The 16,364-nt window shown below is 47.6% G+C and overlaps 2 protein-coding genes across 2 annotated transcripts; both read right to left on the bottom strand.

Annotated features, from left to right (window-relative positions):
- Nucleotides 1-1,447: 1,447 nt before the first annotated feature.
- Nucleotides 1,448-2,794, bottom strand: LOC127314142 (O-methyltransferase ZRP4-like). The gene is made up of 2 exons (XM_071824467.1): nt 1,983-2,794; nt 1,448-1,789 (listed from the first exon to the last, which is right to left on the bottom strand). Exons 1-2 carry the CDS (start codon nt 2,745-2,747, stop codon nt 1,448-1,450), a joined length of 1,107 nt encoding a protein of 368 aa, XP_071680568.1. The 5' UTR covers nt 2,748-2,794.
- A 12,219-nt stretch (nt 2,795-15,013) lies between these two features.
- LOC127314926 (ER membrane protein complex subunit 7 homolog) lies at nt 15,014-15,770 on the bottom strand. The gene is made up of 5 exons (XM_071824465.1): nt 15,731-15,770; nt 15,562-15,671; nt 15,363-15,479; nt 15,159-15,267; nt 15,014-15,057 (listed from the first exon to the last, which is right to left on the bottom strand). The coding sequence occupies exons 1-5, from the start codon at nt 15,768-15,770 to the stop codon at nt 15,014-15,016; spliced, it is 420 nt and encodes a 139-aa protein (XP_071680566.1).
- Nucleotides 15,771-16,364: the final 594 nt, after the last annotated feature.

Genomic DNA, 16,364 nt, shown 5'->3' with positions numbered 1-16,364 from the left:
AATGGGGAGTTGGAAGAAGAAGTCTATGTGAGGCAACCACCGGGATTCGTCAAGCGAGGAGAGGAACACAAGGTATTGAAGCTACACAAGGCGTTGTACGGGCTACGGCAGGCCCCTCGGGCGTGGAACATCAAGCTTGATCGTACATTGATCTCTCTCGGATTCGAGAAGAGCCCACTGGAGCATGCTATGTATAAGCGAGGTCAAGGAAGGGATCGTCTACTAGTTGGCATCTATGTCGACGACCTATTGATAACCGGAGCGGATGAGGAGGAGATTGCTAAGTTCAAGCTACAGATGAAGGAGTTATTCAAGATGAGTGATTTAGGCTTGTTGACCTACTATCTTGGGATCGAGGTGCAACAAAAGCTGGGTGAGATCACACTATGCCAGGAGGCATATGCGAAGAGAATACTCGAGAATTGTGGCATGGAAGATTGCAATCCAACTCAAGTTCCAATGGAACCTCGGCTTAAACTAAGCAAGAAGAGCGAAGCACCCGCGGTTGATGCAACGGAGTATAGGAGTGTGGTCGGAAGTTTGAGGTATCTCGTGAACACAAGACCGGACTTGGCCTATTCCGTTGGCATTGTGAGTCGCTACATGGAAGCACCCACAAGGGAACATTGGGCAGCGGTGAAGCATATACTCAGGTACATCAAAGGGACAACTGACTACGGTATTGTCTATTTGAAGGAGAAGGGGAAGGTGAAGATACTTGGCTATAGTGACAGCGACATGGCAGGCGATGTTGACGACCGTAAGAGTACCTCGGGCGTGGCATATTTCCTTGGAAATAGCATCGTAAGTTGGCTATCACAGAAGCAAAAGGTAGTTGCATTATCTTCCTGTGAAGCTGAGTATATTGCAGCTGCAACCGCGGCGTGTCAAGGTGTGTGGCTAGGGAGGCTACTCGGTGACCTCATGAACGAGGAAGCGGAACGGGTGGTGCTTAATGTTGACAACAAGTCCACAATCTCTTTGTGCAAGAATCCGGTACACCATGACAGGAGTAAGCACATTGATACACGGTATCACTACATACGGGAGTGTGTAGAGGAGAGCAAGATAGAAGTCAACTACGTTCGCACCGATGATCAGCTTGCAGATATTCTGACCAAGTCTTTGGGTCGACTGAAGTTCTTGGAGATGCGACGAAGGATCGGCGTCCAAGCTGTGAAGACCGGCACATCGTGCTTAGGGGGGTGATTGTTAGCGATAATCACTCCGTCGCCGGCACGGCGACGTGTGCCGTACGTATACGAGTAGTGTACGTGTTCCGTTCTGATCTAGGAGTTGTGCCCCGAGTCGGTTAGCTAGTCTAGGTACTATATAATCTATGTAATAGCTAGGCTTGTAACACCACATCGAGAATCAATACAAAGAAAACAACAGGCTCGATACGGGCCTGTGGCGATACATTGCTTTTCGTGTGCGTGAGTTGGAGCTAGCTGATCGTACTTGGATTGCTGCTGTTTGCATATTGCTTGGCTTGTTTGCTGTGCGTGTGCAGGTCACGTCTCGCCGGATCGTCTTCGTCTACGTCGGAAGTACACGGCGTTTTGGGGCTGGGCCAACACTCTAGCTCATCTCGCTCAATGCCATTTATAATCATCATGTACACGTCAAACAAGGCTTGCACTTCTCTGTGCTTCACGTTTGACTGTCCTGCTCCAATCACAATATCCATGATTATCACCTTCCCTCCAGCATCTCTCGGAGGAATGGCTTTCTTGCAGTTCCGTAATATCTTGACACAATCGTCGTGGCCCCAGTCATGGAGAATCCACTGAAATGAATAAACATTGAGGGTAGACAAAAAAAAACGTATTGTTAATACTGAACATTGACGAACTGCTTAGTTTTTAGAGGAGACAAACTGCTTAGTTGGTTTGATGACTTAATGAGCCGCCTTTTAATATTTCTGACTGTTTCAAGTCATGTTCATTTTTATGGGAGTACTTCATCTACTCAAATAATACCTTCAGGAAGACAGCATTTGCCGGTGGAATGCTCTCAAACATGTCCCCGGTGATGTACTTCACATTGGTGCCAGTGGGAGCCTTGGCGATGACATGGTCGAGATCAAGCACGGTGTATTCCACATGCGGAAATGCCTTTGACATGGCTTGGGCTGCTGCGCCGAGACCCCCTGCGACATCGATCAGCGAGGTTATCCCCTGGAAGACCTCGCCGCTCTCCTTGATGGCGATGTCCATGATGAAGCTGGTGTCCGCGACCATCCCATCGTTGATGAGCGCATTGAAAGTCGCGTCGTGTTCAGCCAGCTTCCACAATGGTTCGCGATGCGCCAGCTTGAAGATGCAGGGCTCCGGCAACTCCTGCTGGAACCACGTGCCAAGCTCGAGGTAGGAGGCGATAAAGTGGGGACTGAGCGACATGGCTGTGATTGAAACCAAGTTCCGCGGGCCGACGAGGAGGCGGGATGTCGGTGTGAGAGCGTACAAAAGCTCGCTGGAGCCGTCCGCGGGCCTCACGCCGAATACGCCGGAGACGGTGAGCACGCACATTAGGCGACGGAGAGAGGGGATCTTGGATGGGTGGAGCGTGACCCTGTCTACTATCTGGGGAAGGGTGGCGGCGCCGCCATGGTGGTCGATGGTATCGGCGATGCGGAGATCCAGGGCGGCCTTGAGGGCCATGGACTTGATGTAGCCGAAGGTGTTGTCCAAGAGGTTGAGCTGAGCATCGAGCAGGGCCTGGTTAGTGCTCTGGGTGAGCGTCATGTCAGATGTGTGGTACTAGCTAGTGCTGCTGGAGTGCTGGTTTCAGCTTGTTTGGGTTGATAGAGAACCACGCCGTCTATATATAGACATGCCGCTTAATTGGTACCCGTGGTGCACAAACTTCACATCGTACTCTTCCTAGCAGAATCCGACACCTAGATACTAATATGATGTGCATGGTTTCTCTAGCTCAGTTGAGTGCGCACTACTTGTGAATGCTGAGATAAATGTGACGCCTTTATTTTAATTAAGTTTGGTAGTACGTATCTAACAAAGCAGCCGCACTTTTTGACAGCCTCATGACACTCGTGTTAAATTAAATATATCTCATACTAACTTGGCGATGATGTACGTCGATCAATAATCAGCTGTGTCACACTCACGGTGCACAGAATATTTCCTTATTTCTTTGATGTTTAAGCACGGTATGAGTTAACGGAGCTATCTCAATCATCATAGTAAACAACGCAGCTGCCATAACGTCTTAGCATAAAGACGGAGAGGAACATTTGATCGCTTTAGCGTGTAGCACGAGTGCATAAAGACTGACAGCACTTAGCTTGATCGCTTTAGCGTGGACTGTTGGAACCGGCTTGTGTTTCCCGACTCGGGGAGTCTGTCCGAGTCGAGTAGAGTAGCCGACTTCGGGGCCTGTCACGAAGTCGAGTCGCCGATTAGCTGGCTCCTGGAGTCGGCAGTGTGTCGGCAGCATGGGTCCGTACAGATTGTACAGAGTAGATAGATAGGACGTGCTAGATGTCATATACAGTGGTCGCCGACAGGTCAAGTCGGTATGGAGCCGTCCCGTCGGTGTCTCTAACGGGACGTTGCTTTTTTACTTTGTAGTCCCCCAGTCCCTACTTAAAGGGCAATCCAGCAATAAGAAAATTGTGGCAAATCATTCACTTGTTTCGGTCACCCCTTCCTCTCCTCTGCTCTCAGTTCATCCGAGTCGGCACGCCGAGTCGGTAGTTTAGGGCCAACAACTAGTATCAGAGCCTGAGTTCGTGAGAGATCGACGGAGGAGATGACCGGCGGCAGTAAGGCTGTGGTCACCGCTGAGGAGAAGAAGGTCGGCCGGAGCTCCCTGGTCCTCCAGCGGGTGGTCCGCGAAACTGGAAGTTCGTGGCCGATGCTAAATCGCACAAACTCCGCAGATTGGGCGCTCCTCATGCAGGTCATGCTGGACGCGCGACAGCTTTGGGTCGCCGTCACCGACGGCACGCCGGAGCGCGAGACGGACCGCATGGCCAAGGAGTGTTTGCTGCGGTCTGTCCTGCCGGAGATGCTCTCCACCCTTGCCGTCAAGGCGACGGCGAAGGATGCTTGGGAGGCGGTGAAGACGATGAGGCTCGGGGTAACCCGGGTGCAAAACGCGAAGGCTACGGGGCTGAAAAACCTGCTCGAGGCCATCAAGTTCGGCGATGGCAAGGACATCGACGATTTCGTCATGCGCCTGTCGTCACTCGTATCGCAGCTTGGGGTGCTCGGCGTGAAGATCAGCGAGCCGGACGCCGTTCGTAAGTTCCTCTCCGTCGTCCCTAAGAAATTCTCGTATATGGCATGTTCCATCGATACCTTGCTCGACCTCGACACCCTCTCCATGGAGGAGCTCATCGGCTGGCTCAAGGCAGCCGAGGAGCGCCATGAGCAGGCGGAGCCGGAGGCCAAGCATGCCGGCAAGTTGCTCCTCTCTGGAGAGGAGTGGCTTGCGCGGATGAACCTGCGGGACAAAGGCGCATCGTCCAGCCAAGCCGGACGCGAAGGGGGCAATTGCCTGTGGCTATACCCGTGGCGCACCAGAAACTGGTGCGTCACGGCTTGTAACTTACCCGTGGCGCACCTTGAAAAGTGGTGCACAACGGATATTCGTGGGCCGGGTTGGCAGGGGTGGCCGCACTTAGCCATGGCGCACCACATACTGGTGCGCCACGGGTATATTTGGTACCCGTGGAGGGTTGGTCTCCCCCTCCCCGCCCACCCCCTACCCCGTGGATCGCCTTTTCAATTTTGGAAAAAATAAAAGAAAATGATAGAAACTTCAAATTTTAAAATTCTTTGAGATGTAGTTATGTTACGTAATCTAGTAGTTAGGAAAAATAACAAACATCAATTTCGACATATTTTGCAAAAACACATTATGTTTGGGTAAAAAATAGAGTTTTTAGACGTTTTAGATTTCGTGGAAAAAAAATTCAAAATATACCCGTGGCGCACCGGTATGGGGTGCGCCACGGGTAACCTCACCCTAATCTGAACCTGAGCCCTCCTCCTATTCCTCCTTTTCCCCTCTTCCTCTTGTTTGTTTCTCTTCCTCTTCTCTACACCGGATGATTATGCACCAGAGGAGCACTTCCCCTCATCCTTTTCCCCTCTTCCTCTTCTCTGCTTCTCTCCTCGCCAAGCCCCGTCGCCTCTGCACCCGAGCCCTCCTCCTCGCTGCTTCTCTACCCGTGCCAAGCCCCGTCGCCTCTGCACTGCGTCCCCTCCTCTCTGCCCCGATGGCTCCCTCACACCGCGGGAGACGACGCCACTGCCGCCTTGAGCCCCTGCTCTGGACCTTCTCGTCAACGCCACAAGGAGGAGGCTGACCTCCTTCTACTGCTTCTGCAGCTGCTCTCCGCCAACAGCAGCAACCATGGACGACGAGTTGCTGCTGGTCCTCTGCCCGCCCACGACGCCATGGAACCGCTACCACGACGCCACCAACAGCAGCAGCAGCAACCATAGACGACGAGCTGCTGCTGGTCCTCTGCCCAGCAGGACTTGATTGCTTTTTTCATTTCTTTTTAGGGTGTTTTCTATAAATTTGTGTTTCCCACAACCTGGTCGTGGACCTTTTTTTTGTTTCCCACGATGATTGTGGCGCACCTATTATGCTACCCATGGCGCACCGCATAGTGCGCACCACAACACTATGCGGTGCGCCACGGGTAGCAAAAAGTGTTGCGCCACGGGTAGCCTTATTTCTAGTAGTGGCAAGCCGCGAGGCCGCGGGTGCGACAGAGGCAACCCGGGTGCGTGAGGCACCAGGAACCGCGACACGGTGAAAGATATGTGTCGGTACTGCGGAATCACCGGCCACTGGGTGCGGGATTGCCGCAAGAAGTGTGAGGAAGCTCACCTCGTGTGCGGTGGAGACGACAACAACGACGCGCTGCTCATGATGCAGGCGTGCACCGTGGCGTCCGCTCCGCAGCTCCAAGTGATGACTCGCCAGAGCGCGGAGTCGGGCACGCCGGAGGTGGCACCCTTGTCTCGACCGGTGGTAGAGTCAGTGACTCGACCGGTGGAAGAGTCGGAGGGCGAGTCGACTCCTTCGAAGGAGCACTCCTAGATCCGTTGGACAACCCAGTGGGATCTGCCGACTCAGGAGGAGTCGAAGTCACCTCGACTCACGGAGTCGGAGGCGACACTAGTGCAGCAGCCCTCGGAGCTGGCTGTAGAGACTCGAGAGTCGCTCGCACCTAGTCGACAGGTGGCGAAGCTGGCTGCCTCGGAGTCGACCCTCTTCGTGGTGGAGGAGAAGGAGCAGGTCTACCTGGCGCAAGAGGGGGACTCCAAGGAGGGTGTCTGGTACCTCGACTCAGGCACGACCAATCACATGACTGGTGATCGCGCTGCATTCGCAGAGCTCAACACGAGCGTCACCAGCTCCATCAAGTTCGGAGACGGCTCCACCGTCGACATCAGCGGGCAAGGGACAGTGTTGTTCGTCTGCAAGTCAGATGAGCACCGGGCCATCACCGGGGTGTACTACATACCCCGGCTGAACACGCACATCATCAGCCTAGGCTAGTTCGACGAGAATGGCTGCCAGGTGCTGATCGTGGATGGGCTCCTCCGAGTGCGTGACCAGTAGCAGAAGCTACTAATGAAGGTCAAGTGTAAGGCCAACAGTATGCACAAGTTGACCAAGCAAGTCACCTAGCCTGTTTGTTTGGCGATACACACTGGTGCCAACTCGGCCTAGACTTGGCATGCGCGGTTCGGGCACCTCAACTTCGACAGCTTGCGCCGACTGGACAGAGGTGACATGGTGCGTGGTCTTCCTCTTGTGGAGCACGTGAACTAGCTCTGCGACACCTGCCTAGCAGGGAAGCAGCGGCGAGCCGCGTTCGCGCAGCAGGAAAGGTACCGGGCGAAAGACCGACTCGAGCTGGTCCACGGCTATCTCCGAGGGCCGATCACGCTGGCTACACCAAGCGGGAAGAGGTACTTCCTCCTCCTAGTCGACGACTTGACGCGGTACATGTGACTCGCCCTACTTGCGACAAAGGACGAGGCCACAACCGCCATCATCCGGCTCCGGAATGGAGTCGAGCCGGAGTCCGGCTGCAAGCTGTGGACTCTAAGGATGGATCGCGGAGGTGAGTTCACCTTCGGTTCCTTCACCGCATACTGCACGGAACTTGGAGTGGAGCATCACCTGACGGCTCCATACTCCCCACAGCAGAACGGCGTCATCGAGCGGCGCAACCAGATGATTGTGGGCAATCTCCTGAAGGCCAAGAGAGTCCCTGGTGAGTTCTGGGGTGAGGCAGTGTCGACGGATGTGTTCAGCTTGAACAGGTCGCCGACTAATAGTCGCAAGCCAGATGTGCACTTCATGCGTACGTTCAGCTGCGTGGTGCATGTCAGAGAGACTCGACCCGGGCTAAAGAAGCTCGACGATTGGAGCAGGCCGACGATCTTTGTGGGCTATGAGCCCGGCACGAAGGGTTATCGGGTCTTCGACCTAGCGAGAGGCCGAGTCCACATCACCAGTGACCACTACAAGAAATATGCTCACTTACGGCCCTCCATTTTCATCACTGTATCGTCACGGTTGTCCATCTATGACGATCTTATGAAGAAAATAGGATCATCAAAAGCTGGCCGTCAGTAATGAACTATAACGATGATTTTGGCGAAATCGTCATAACTGTCTATGACAATCTTGGATCGTCATAACCTCTATGACGATTCAATATCGTCACTGGCGGTCTGGCCTGGCCACGTCAGGTCCTACGTGGTTGATCCGACGTGGCAAAATTGCGACAAAACGAAATCGTCATAATGCAAATACAGCCCGGTCCGCTTCTGTCATTTACATGGGCCAGCCTTTTCTATTCTGGGCTTTTGGCCTATTAGATTCATTTCTTTTTAGGCCTTATTCTGGGCTTTAGGCCTTTTAGATTCATTTCTTTTTAGGCCTTATTCTGGGCTTTAGGCCATTTCTTTTTAGGCCTTATTCTGGGCTTTAGGCCTATTAACGATCCATTTCTTTTTGGGCCTTGGCATTTTTCTCCAATATTTTTGTTTTTCATTTTTAATTTAGACAAAGTGTTCCAGTTGTCAGGTTTCCATTTCAAATTGGTCCCACTCATCAAGATTCAGTTCCCAGGTCCCACAGGTCAGCATCAATATTCTACGTTTCACTGTAAATCACCAATATCTGATTAAAAAAGGAGAGAGAACACATGGAATTTTATAAAGAACAACTATAAGAATACACGCTCTGTTGATGAATGTACAAATACAAACACTACAATCTTCTGTGAGGCTAAAAAGACATGTAGCTGCATGTCTCTCACGTAATGTTATAGAAAAGATTATCTTCTAACATGCAAGGTTTCATATGTCGCAAGTATTTTGGTCCAGCCTCTTGTTCCAGTTCAGGACCTGATCAAGCTGCAGAACGAGTCCCAAAAATATTCTCACGACAGCTGCTGCCCTCTCTTACCAACACGCTGGCATCATCTGGGATCTGATAAAAATCACAGAGTTAGTCAGCTAGCACAGCTTTCTGGGGTAACAATCCGGACAGGGATGTTCTTGAGATATAAGCATGCCATTTTTTATTCCTTAAGGCTGAGATAAGACATAATACTGCATGCGAATAATGAGCATTTCAGGATCCATCTATTGTTGGATTTCCATACATTTAATTCAAGCCGCACAGATTCAGATAGGCTAACAAGTCTAAATGACAACAAGTGTGGGCAGAATGGAGTGAACAACATACAAGGGACTTCTACAGGAAAAAAAAACACAACGATCACAACAGATAAATTTGATAGACGCAGGTACTTATGTGAAAGGAACAGTTGACTGGTACAAACAAAATGTTACTACTTACTACATAAAAATTATGTGATTGAGGTGCTTACAAGAAAACAATTCTCTCCTGCTAGTTTTTACATCAGCAACATCTCAGTCAGAGACAAGAATAGTGGAGAGAGGTGCATATTAAATTCTCCTCCATAAGCTCAAGATAAATACCTTGAGGCTGTGAGGTTGGTCTTGCATTAGACTTGCAATCCACTTCCAACAACATATATATAATCCACCATCCTACTTGTGCATCTACAGCATGAAAAAGAACAGTCAAACATTTAATCGCTCGATAACATCATGCAACCAATAAAGTCTTAGCATCTGAGCACAAATGAACAAATTATTTTACCTAGTTAACTCGCACATGGTCCATAACAGTGTGCACTATCCAAAAACTAGAACTTTACATAGACAAATTAACACTTGCGTCAGAGACTCCAGATGGAATGCAACTCAAGCAAACGGATCTACTCACAAAATGTAAATGATGGCGCCACTACAGCTGGATAAAGTAAAGATACAGGGTGGTGCAACAAGACATGCCAAAATGGGTATGCATCATTCGGTTTATCAAGAGAGAAAATGATTTACGTGTACCAACGAAAGCTAAATAATTATGCCCAGCGAGCACTTGAGCAACCTTTCCAAAACAAAAACTACCAGCAACACCAAATTAACACGGAGATGTGATCGACTAGCCAAAGAAACTGGCTAGTTTTGGCACATATGCACAACTTGATCTCTAATCACGACATACAAGCATCACAATTTCAAAAAAGGAACATTAAGCACTAGCACTCACTGTTAGTAACATGACACGCAGGTAGAGATAACACAGCAAAAAAAACCACCTGATTATCGGGATCAAGAATATGATTCGATCTATCTAAACACCAGTGCTGCAGCCTCAAGCCCATCTTATTGCTCATCCTGCAATTTCAGAACACAGCTCAATGCATTAGATGGCATGCATATCAGGAGTTAAGACAAGAGTGCTGCACTTACCACTAGAAAATTTATGCTACATGAACTTATTGGCACAAATTGAGTCATTAACAAAACAGCCAGAATGTCTTGTAGAAACCATAACAGAATTAATGAATAGACAAGTTTCTAATTTCACAGTTTCAGTGCTTAAAATGAAGCTACTGATGTGCATTAATGGAATCTAGAAGATTTACATAAACAGTAGAGACAGACAGAGAAATAGCAAAGTTTCTAACTAAACATAATTAACAGCCAACTAAAGTTTGATACAAGGTATACATAGTTGGCATGCATCAATAGGGGAATGTACAAAGAGACAGAAATAGGAGTTAATAGCAGCAACAAATCTTCGTTTAGACTTGGTAAAGTAATAGCCCAAACAATTTAGACAGAAGAGAAGCTTTGGCCATGCCTATCCATTTTTGTGTGAAACCAACGTAAATGAACCGGCAAAGCTATGAATGCTAGTAGCTGGAAGTATTAGTTACAAGTAAACAGAACATAGTACAGCCACGGTCTCACAAAATACTGGTATTTTCTATCTACTGCAGCTGTGATCCTTCAAAATTACTAAAAGGGAACAGAACAGATCATGTACGTAGTGAGATCAAAATTACTAAAAGGGAACAGAACAGATCATGTACTAAAAGGGCTCTGGCGCCGTCGGGCACGAATGGATTGGAGGACGACGGGTGGAGAGAGGGAGCAGATGTGGGAGGTGGGGAGATGGGCGGCGGCGCAGGAAAAATGAGGAGAGAGGTAAAGGTGCCGGTTGCGACCTCAAGGCAACCGCTTAGTGGAGTGTGGGCTAGGCCTTTGTGGCGTTGCTCACCGGAGAATAGGGTGAGCCTTCGTGGCGTTGGTTGGCCTTCGTGGCACCACACCCCTCCAAACGTAGACGTACTTCCCTTTACAAGGAAGGAACTACGGGAATCATATCATCGCCTCTCCGCGTGCTCCACCTCGGTTACCTCTATCCTCTTACCGCCTTTACTACCTGTATCTTGTATTGTTGCTTGTATCTTGTCATATAGGTGAATTCACATAGTTGCATATTTAGAGAATTTACCTTTGTGTCAAGCCTAAATTGAAAAAGAATTAAAATTTGAGGTAACACCTGTCCCAAAGTCGAGTCGCCGATTAGCCGGCTCCCGGAGTCGGCAGTGTGTCGGCAGCATGGGTCTGCATAGCTGGTATAGAGTAGATAGATAGGACGTGCTAGACGTCATCTATAGTGGTCACCGATAGGTCAAGTCGGTATGGACCCGTCGCGTCGATGTCTCTGACGGGATGTTGCTTTTTGACTTTGTAGTCCCCCAGTCCCTATTTAAAGGGCAACACAGCAATAAGAAAACTGTGGCAAATCATTCACTTGTTTCGGTCACCCCTTCCTCTCCTCTATTCTTAGTTCATCCGAGTCGGCATGCCGAGTCGGTAGTTTAGGGCCAACCTGTACCACGAGTGCATTCATACACCCTGCGTCATTGCACACCAAGAATTTTTGGCCCTCCCAATTATGGCAATTTCTGTTCACAAGATAATTTATGAAGTGAGTACTATTTTACAAAAAGGAGCAAAGTTCTATGAGAATAATGTCACTACAAGAAATGTGCTCACTGGTGACCTTGTCATAACGACCATCGGTCTTTTCATCATAGATCTATGACCATTTCGCGGCAAATGGTCGTCAGCCGTTTGGGAGGGTCTGAACCCTGAAACACTATGACCAATTTTGTCAGAAAGGTCACACTCGCATTATATGAATTGGTCATAGGGTTAGCAGCAATCGTTCACGACCTTAATTTTGACCAATTTAAATGGTCATGACGTCTATGACCATACAATAAGGTCTTAATTCGTGATGCGTTGGCATGACTAGGCAGTAGTGGGACCTGCATGGCAGCCATGGACATGGATCAAAAGTAGCCGTGAAATTGTCTAGATTTGCTTGGGTAAAACAGTGAGAAAAGGAACCCTGTACATGAATAAAAAGGAGCTAGCAACCACCGTGCATGGCTCCAGATGGAGTAATGGAGGACACGATGACCGATCTGGGAAGAATCATCGAATGTGTGGTCTTCAAGCGCTGCTGTACTGGAGGAGCGATTATCCGATGGTCCAGTAGGGCCCGTGGCCCGTGGCCTTTCTAATTGGCTTCGAGGCCAAGGGGCCCGACAATTCCAGTACGCATTGTCCAGTACGCATTGTCTCGACAATTCCTTTCTCAAAAAAAAAAAGACTAGACAATTCCAGTACGCATTGTCCACCGTGTTTGGTATCGGCGGGGGCGGATACCGGGGACTGGGGCCGGCGGCCGGCGATCGGCGGAGGGGGCGGCGCCGTGGACAAGCAAGGGGGTGCCCTCTGGGCGGTAGACCTGCTGGAGCGCCTCGCCACCGTCTCGATCGTGCTTAGCACCGGCGGAGGCGACCGGCGGGGACGGAGGCGGTAGTAACTGGAGGTGACCCGCGGAGGAGAAGGCACCGCGGCCAAGCAAGGGGTGGCCTCCTGGGCGGTGGAACGCCTCGGCCACGACAGGACCAAGCCGCTCGACGATGAGCCCCCGTCGGCGGACACCTCCAGGTCTGCACCGTTTCCTCTTTCCCCTCTCTGTCATGGAAAAAGGTTGGCCTTTTTGGGCTGCAATTTTATTCAGTCTCTGCTTGAGCTATTGTCTCCAGATTGTCTCATCAGCAGTTCATATAAAAGATATGTAGAATAATTTCTACTGAGATCCTTGCAGGGACATTCGTATAAAAGATATTGGTGCGCCCCGTACTGCTTACTTGTTCATGCGTTGGTTCTTTAATATTATAGAGCAATCTCTTCGCAATTTTCCTCAAAATGTTCCACTTTAAAAAGAAGAGTCACTCTCCTGTGTAAATATTTTTTAAGCTCTTTACGAACAACTGGTCTAAGTATACCTTGAATTAGCTTCTGTAGCTACATTATCTACCTTCGATTAACCAATTTGGAAAATCTGCTACGACACAATCAACATTTCTAGTATAAGCTACGTGTAAGCATTCCCTGCAAGTCATGTAGTGGCCGAGGTCTCTTATCTCCTGCAATTTGACATAGGGTCAATCAAATTCTCTCCAAACATAAATCAGTCTATAAATAGTGACAGTTAATTTCTAAGAATAATTGACTGTAAATTTGTTATATGAAGTAATAAAATGAGTATGAGTTAGGAGGAAGTTTGTTATCTCTGCAGCAAAGTTTTTCTCCTGTTCTTCACAATAAATATGTTGGGTTAAAACTGTATCTCTCGTTGCAAACATGTTGTAGATAGCAAGTAAAATCTAGAATTTGTTACCAGATGCCTAACATGCCTACAAAATCTTGATGGATGCTTGTACATGAATTCGAGCTGAAGGAGTGAATAGCACATCCTAAAACATCAACATACTAACACGTAAGAAAACTGATGATGTGTGTATAACTGAAACTCTGAAAGAACTCAAGTTAGGATGCACGTGCCCGCGATATCTCAGGTAGTCATGCTGCAGTTTCTGAAATACTGAAGGTTAGTCTCTGCATACTCCAGATTGTCTCCTCAGCAGTTCTGTGAAAAACTACTAATGAAACTGACAGAGAACACCTATTGGCTCTGATTTAACTTGTTGCTTGTGTGACTTCTGTTGCTCAGTTGGTAGAAGAACAAGAGATCATGGTCTGTATATTATTTGGTAGAAACTCTAATAAGATTATTTGGTAGAAACTGCAGGGCTTCAGTTTGTGCATTTCTTTATTTGTGGAAAACATTCTACTGTCATGTCCAGTGATTTTACTGGCATGTACTGCGAGTCTTCTTGATTGCTAATGAAGTTTCAACATTTTTTGGTCTTTGGCATGCAGATGGACAGCAGCTGGATCAGAAAGGGGGTTAGAAGACTCTCCACTGAACATACAAAGGGAGTTGAAGAATTTATGCAGTTTGTTCATAGAAGTTTTGGCGAGGATGCTCAAGTTCTTTGCCCGTGCTGCAGCTGTCTCAACCGCGAAGAACAAACTCTAGCAAATGTAGAGGCTCATCTGCTGATGTATGGGATGGCAAGCACTTACGATCGGTGGATCCATCATGTATGGGACTGCAAGGTTGTGGTACAAGAATGATCCTTTTATTATTACATCACAAGCAACAAAGGTATTTTATGTGCCAGATACCGCTTACGGTGGAAGTTGGCGAGTAGTGCAAAAATTCCAGCATAGGCATTTGTGGAGTGTGGCCGAGACTGAAGAAAAAGTTCCCGGTGGTATTGGCCTAACATACCAAGATGATGAGGTGCCGCATGTTCCGGTGGAGGAAGGACATGTCCAACCCAGATTGTGGAGGGACAAGGAACGTGTGTTAGTTGATGCTGCAGTTGTTGAAAAATTGAAGAAAAGGAGGCATGAGCCAGTGGAGGGACATGAAAGTGAGGATGATGAAGGAAACAGGACAGATCCTACAATGTTCCAATATTGTAGCGATGATGAAGGAAACATGCATCAAGTTCATGGTTTTGACGATGATGAGTAGTTCATGATGAACAATAAGGTAAATTTTAGTTGACTTTAGGATCTAAAAGTACTCTACAAGTAACAAGTTCTCTGTTTGTTGTCTTGTTTTGTTTTAGTTGAAAAGTGATACTTGTTTGCTCTTATTTAGTGTTTTGAGATAGTTCATTCATACCTTGTCTGATATTTTGAACTAGCATTATAGTGAAATGTAGCAAGAAGCTTCAAAATACAGAGAATTATTCATATAGGTTCATTCATATCTTACTATCTGGCCAACATATTTATTTGTTTCCTATCAAAATGAAAAAGGTTGGGCAACTGGCTACATATAATTCATGTGCATTCATGTTCCCTTAGTTATGTATGGCAAAATCTGATGACAATATATATATTTGGTATGTTCCAGGAGTAGTTTCAGGACTCAGAAAGTTCTGTGCTACAAAACTATTACATTTTAGAAATGTAATGTTCAAGTCTGAATAGACAGATACTACGTAGAGCATATATTATCATAAAAGAGTTTCATGAGCACTACACACAAATAAGCAGGAGTTACTTTTATGTATTAAAAAAACATTATATAACTGAACATGTCATTTCATGTTACTGTTCTGAATGGATGAACAAGCTGGGAAAGACCACATGAGAAACAAATTGTTGAATATTATATCTTATTACTGTATAAGTCTGTACAAGTTATGTGGTGCAGACTGACAGACTGCAGAGAACTCATTAAGCATGAACCTTAATATACAAACATGAAGTTTCTAGTTTTCTCTTGGGAATAAAAGGTTTGAAATGTGCTTATGGGCCACATACCTATGTTCTCCATCATCTTGGGCATAACGAAAACCATTAGGACCATGAAACCAACCATCAAACCCATCGTGCTCTTCAGAAGTGACGCAATGTTGAATGGCTCCCTCACCTGGGGAAAACAGATACATAAGTCGTTTCAGAATGAATTCGATAACAGCAAGCAGTGAGGGGAACATGTAAACAAAAAACTATAGCATTAGAAACCTCATAGTATTGCTCTGCTTTCAGAGGTTCCAAAACAAGCTCATTTAGAACTCTTCTGTTTTCAGTCAATGCTGCTTGAATGTGCCCAGGATTCCTGGCACTGATGTCCACTCGAACCTATCATGCCACAGAATAGAGAATCAACTGTTTAGTGTCCATTTCGTTCATATTACAATGAAGTTGGCTCGTAAATACTTACTGGTGAAAAGTATCCGTCTGGCCTGGCGAATGTAACCTTCTGACCACCATTAAGTATCACTTTTGTGTTGGATGTCTTGGCTGGAAGACCAAAGCCCTTTGCACTTGCAGCTATAAGCAAAACAAACAAAAAATAATATCAGGTTAACCTCGTAGGAGGACATTAGTACCTTTCGCCACTGCTTTGTATTCTGTAGGTAGATGAAGCATCCGTGCTCTGAATGTTCTGTTTGCTAGGGCGCGCTTTCTTATGTGGTGCTTTACATCATGGTACCTTATTAATCACATATTAGCTACAAAATATAATATTGTTTATGTGGTACAGTGGAACTGACTTTCTAGGACCCCTCCCCCTACCTTGCAGGTATTCTGGGATGCTGGAGCTGTGATACGTCTCCGACGTATCGATAATGTCTTATGTTCCATGCCATATTATTGATGATATCTACATGTTTTATGCACACTTTATGTCATATTCGTGCATTTTCTGGAACTAACCTATTAACAAGATGCCAAAGTGCCAGTTCCTGTTTTCTGCTGTTTTTGGTTTCAGAAATCCTATTAACGAAATATTCTCGGAATCGGACGAAATCAACGCCCAGGTTCCTATTTTGCCCGGAAGCATCCAGAACACCCGAGAGCCGCCAGAGGGAAGCCCTGGGGGCCCCACACCACACCCTGGCGCGGCCAGAGGGGGGGCCGCGCCGCCCTATAGTGTGGGCCCCCTAGGCCCCCTCCGAGGCTGCCCTTCCGCCTATTTAAAGCCTCCGTCGCGAAAACCCTATTACGTTCGACGAAACCCAC

Source organism: Lolium perenne, chromosome 7 (assembly GCF_019359855.2).
Source record: "Lolium perenne isolate Kyuss_39 chromosome 7, Kyuss_2.0, whole genome shotgun sequence".
Taxonomy (NCBI): Eukaryota; Viridiplantae; Streptophyta; class Magnoliopsida; order Poales; family Poaceae; genus Lolium; species Lolium perenne.
The sequence above is the reverse complement of the archived record's forward strand: the minus strand, read 5'-3'. Positions and strand labels throughout refer to the sequence as shown.

What these genes read in the sequence shown, in the direction of transcription:
- LOC127314926 (XM_071824465.1), bottom strand. Translation starts at nt 15,770, where the DNA reads ATGCTTCATCTACCTACAGAATACAAAGCAGTGGCGAAAG. An exon ending in CAGACGGATACTTTTCACCA is followed by an intron (nt 15,480 to 15,561) that starts GTAAGTATTTAC and finishes GTGGCATGATAG; the next exon opens with GTTCGAGTGGACATCAGTGC. An exon ending in AAGCAGAGCAATACTATGAG is followed by an intron (nt 15,268 to 15,362) that starts GTTTCTAATGCT and finishes TGTTTTCCCCAG; the next exon opens with GTGAGGGAGCCATTCAACAT.
- LOC127314142 (XM_071824467.1), bottom strand. Translation starts at nt 2,747, where the DNA reads ATGACGCTCACCCAGAGCACTAACCAGGCCCTGCTCGATGCTCAGCTC. An exon ending in CAAATGCTGTCTTCCTGAAG is followed by an intron (nt 1,790 to 1,982) that starts GTATTATTTGAG and finishes TATTCATTTCAG; the next exon opens with TGGATTCTCCATGACTGGGG.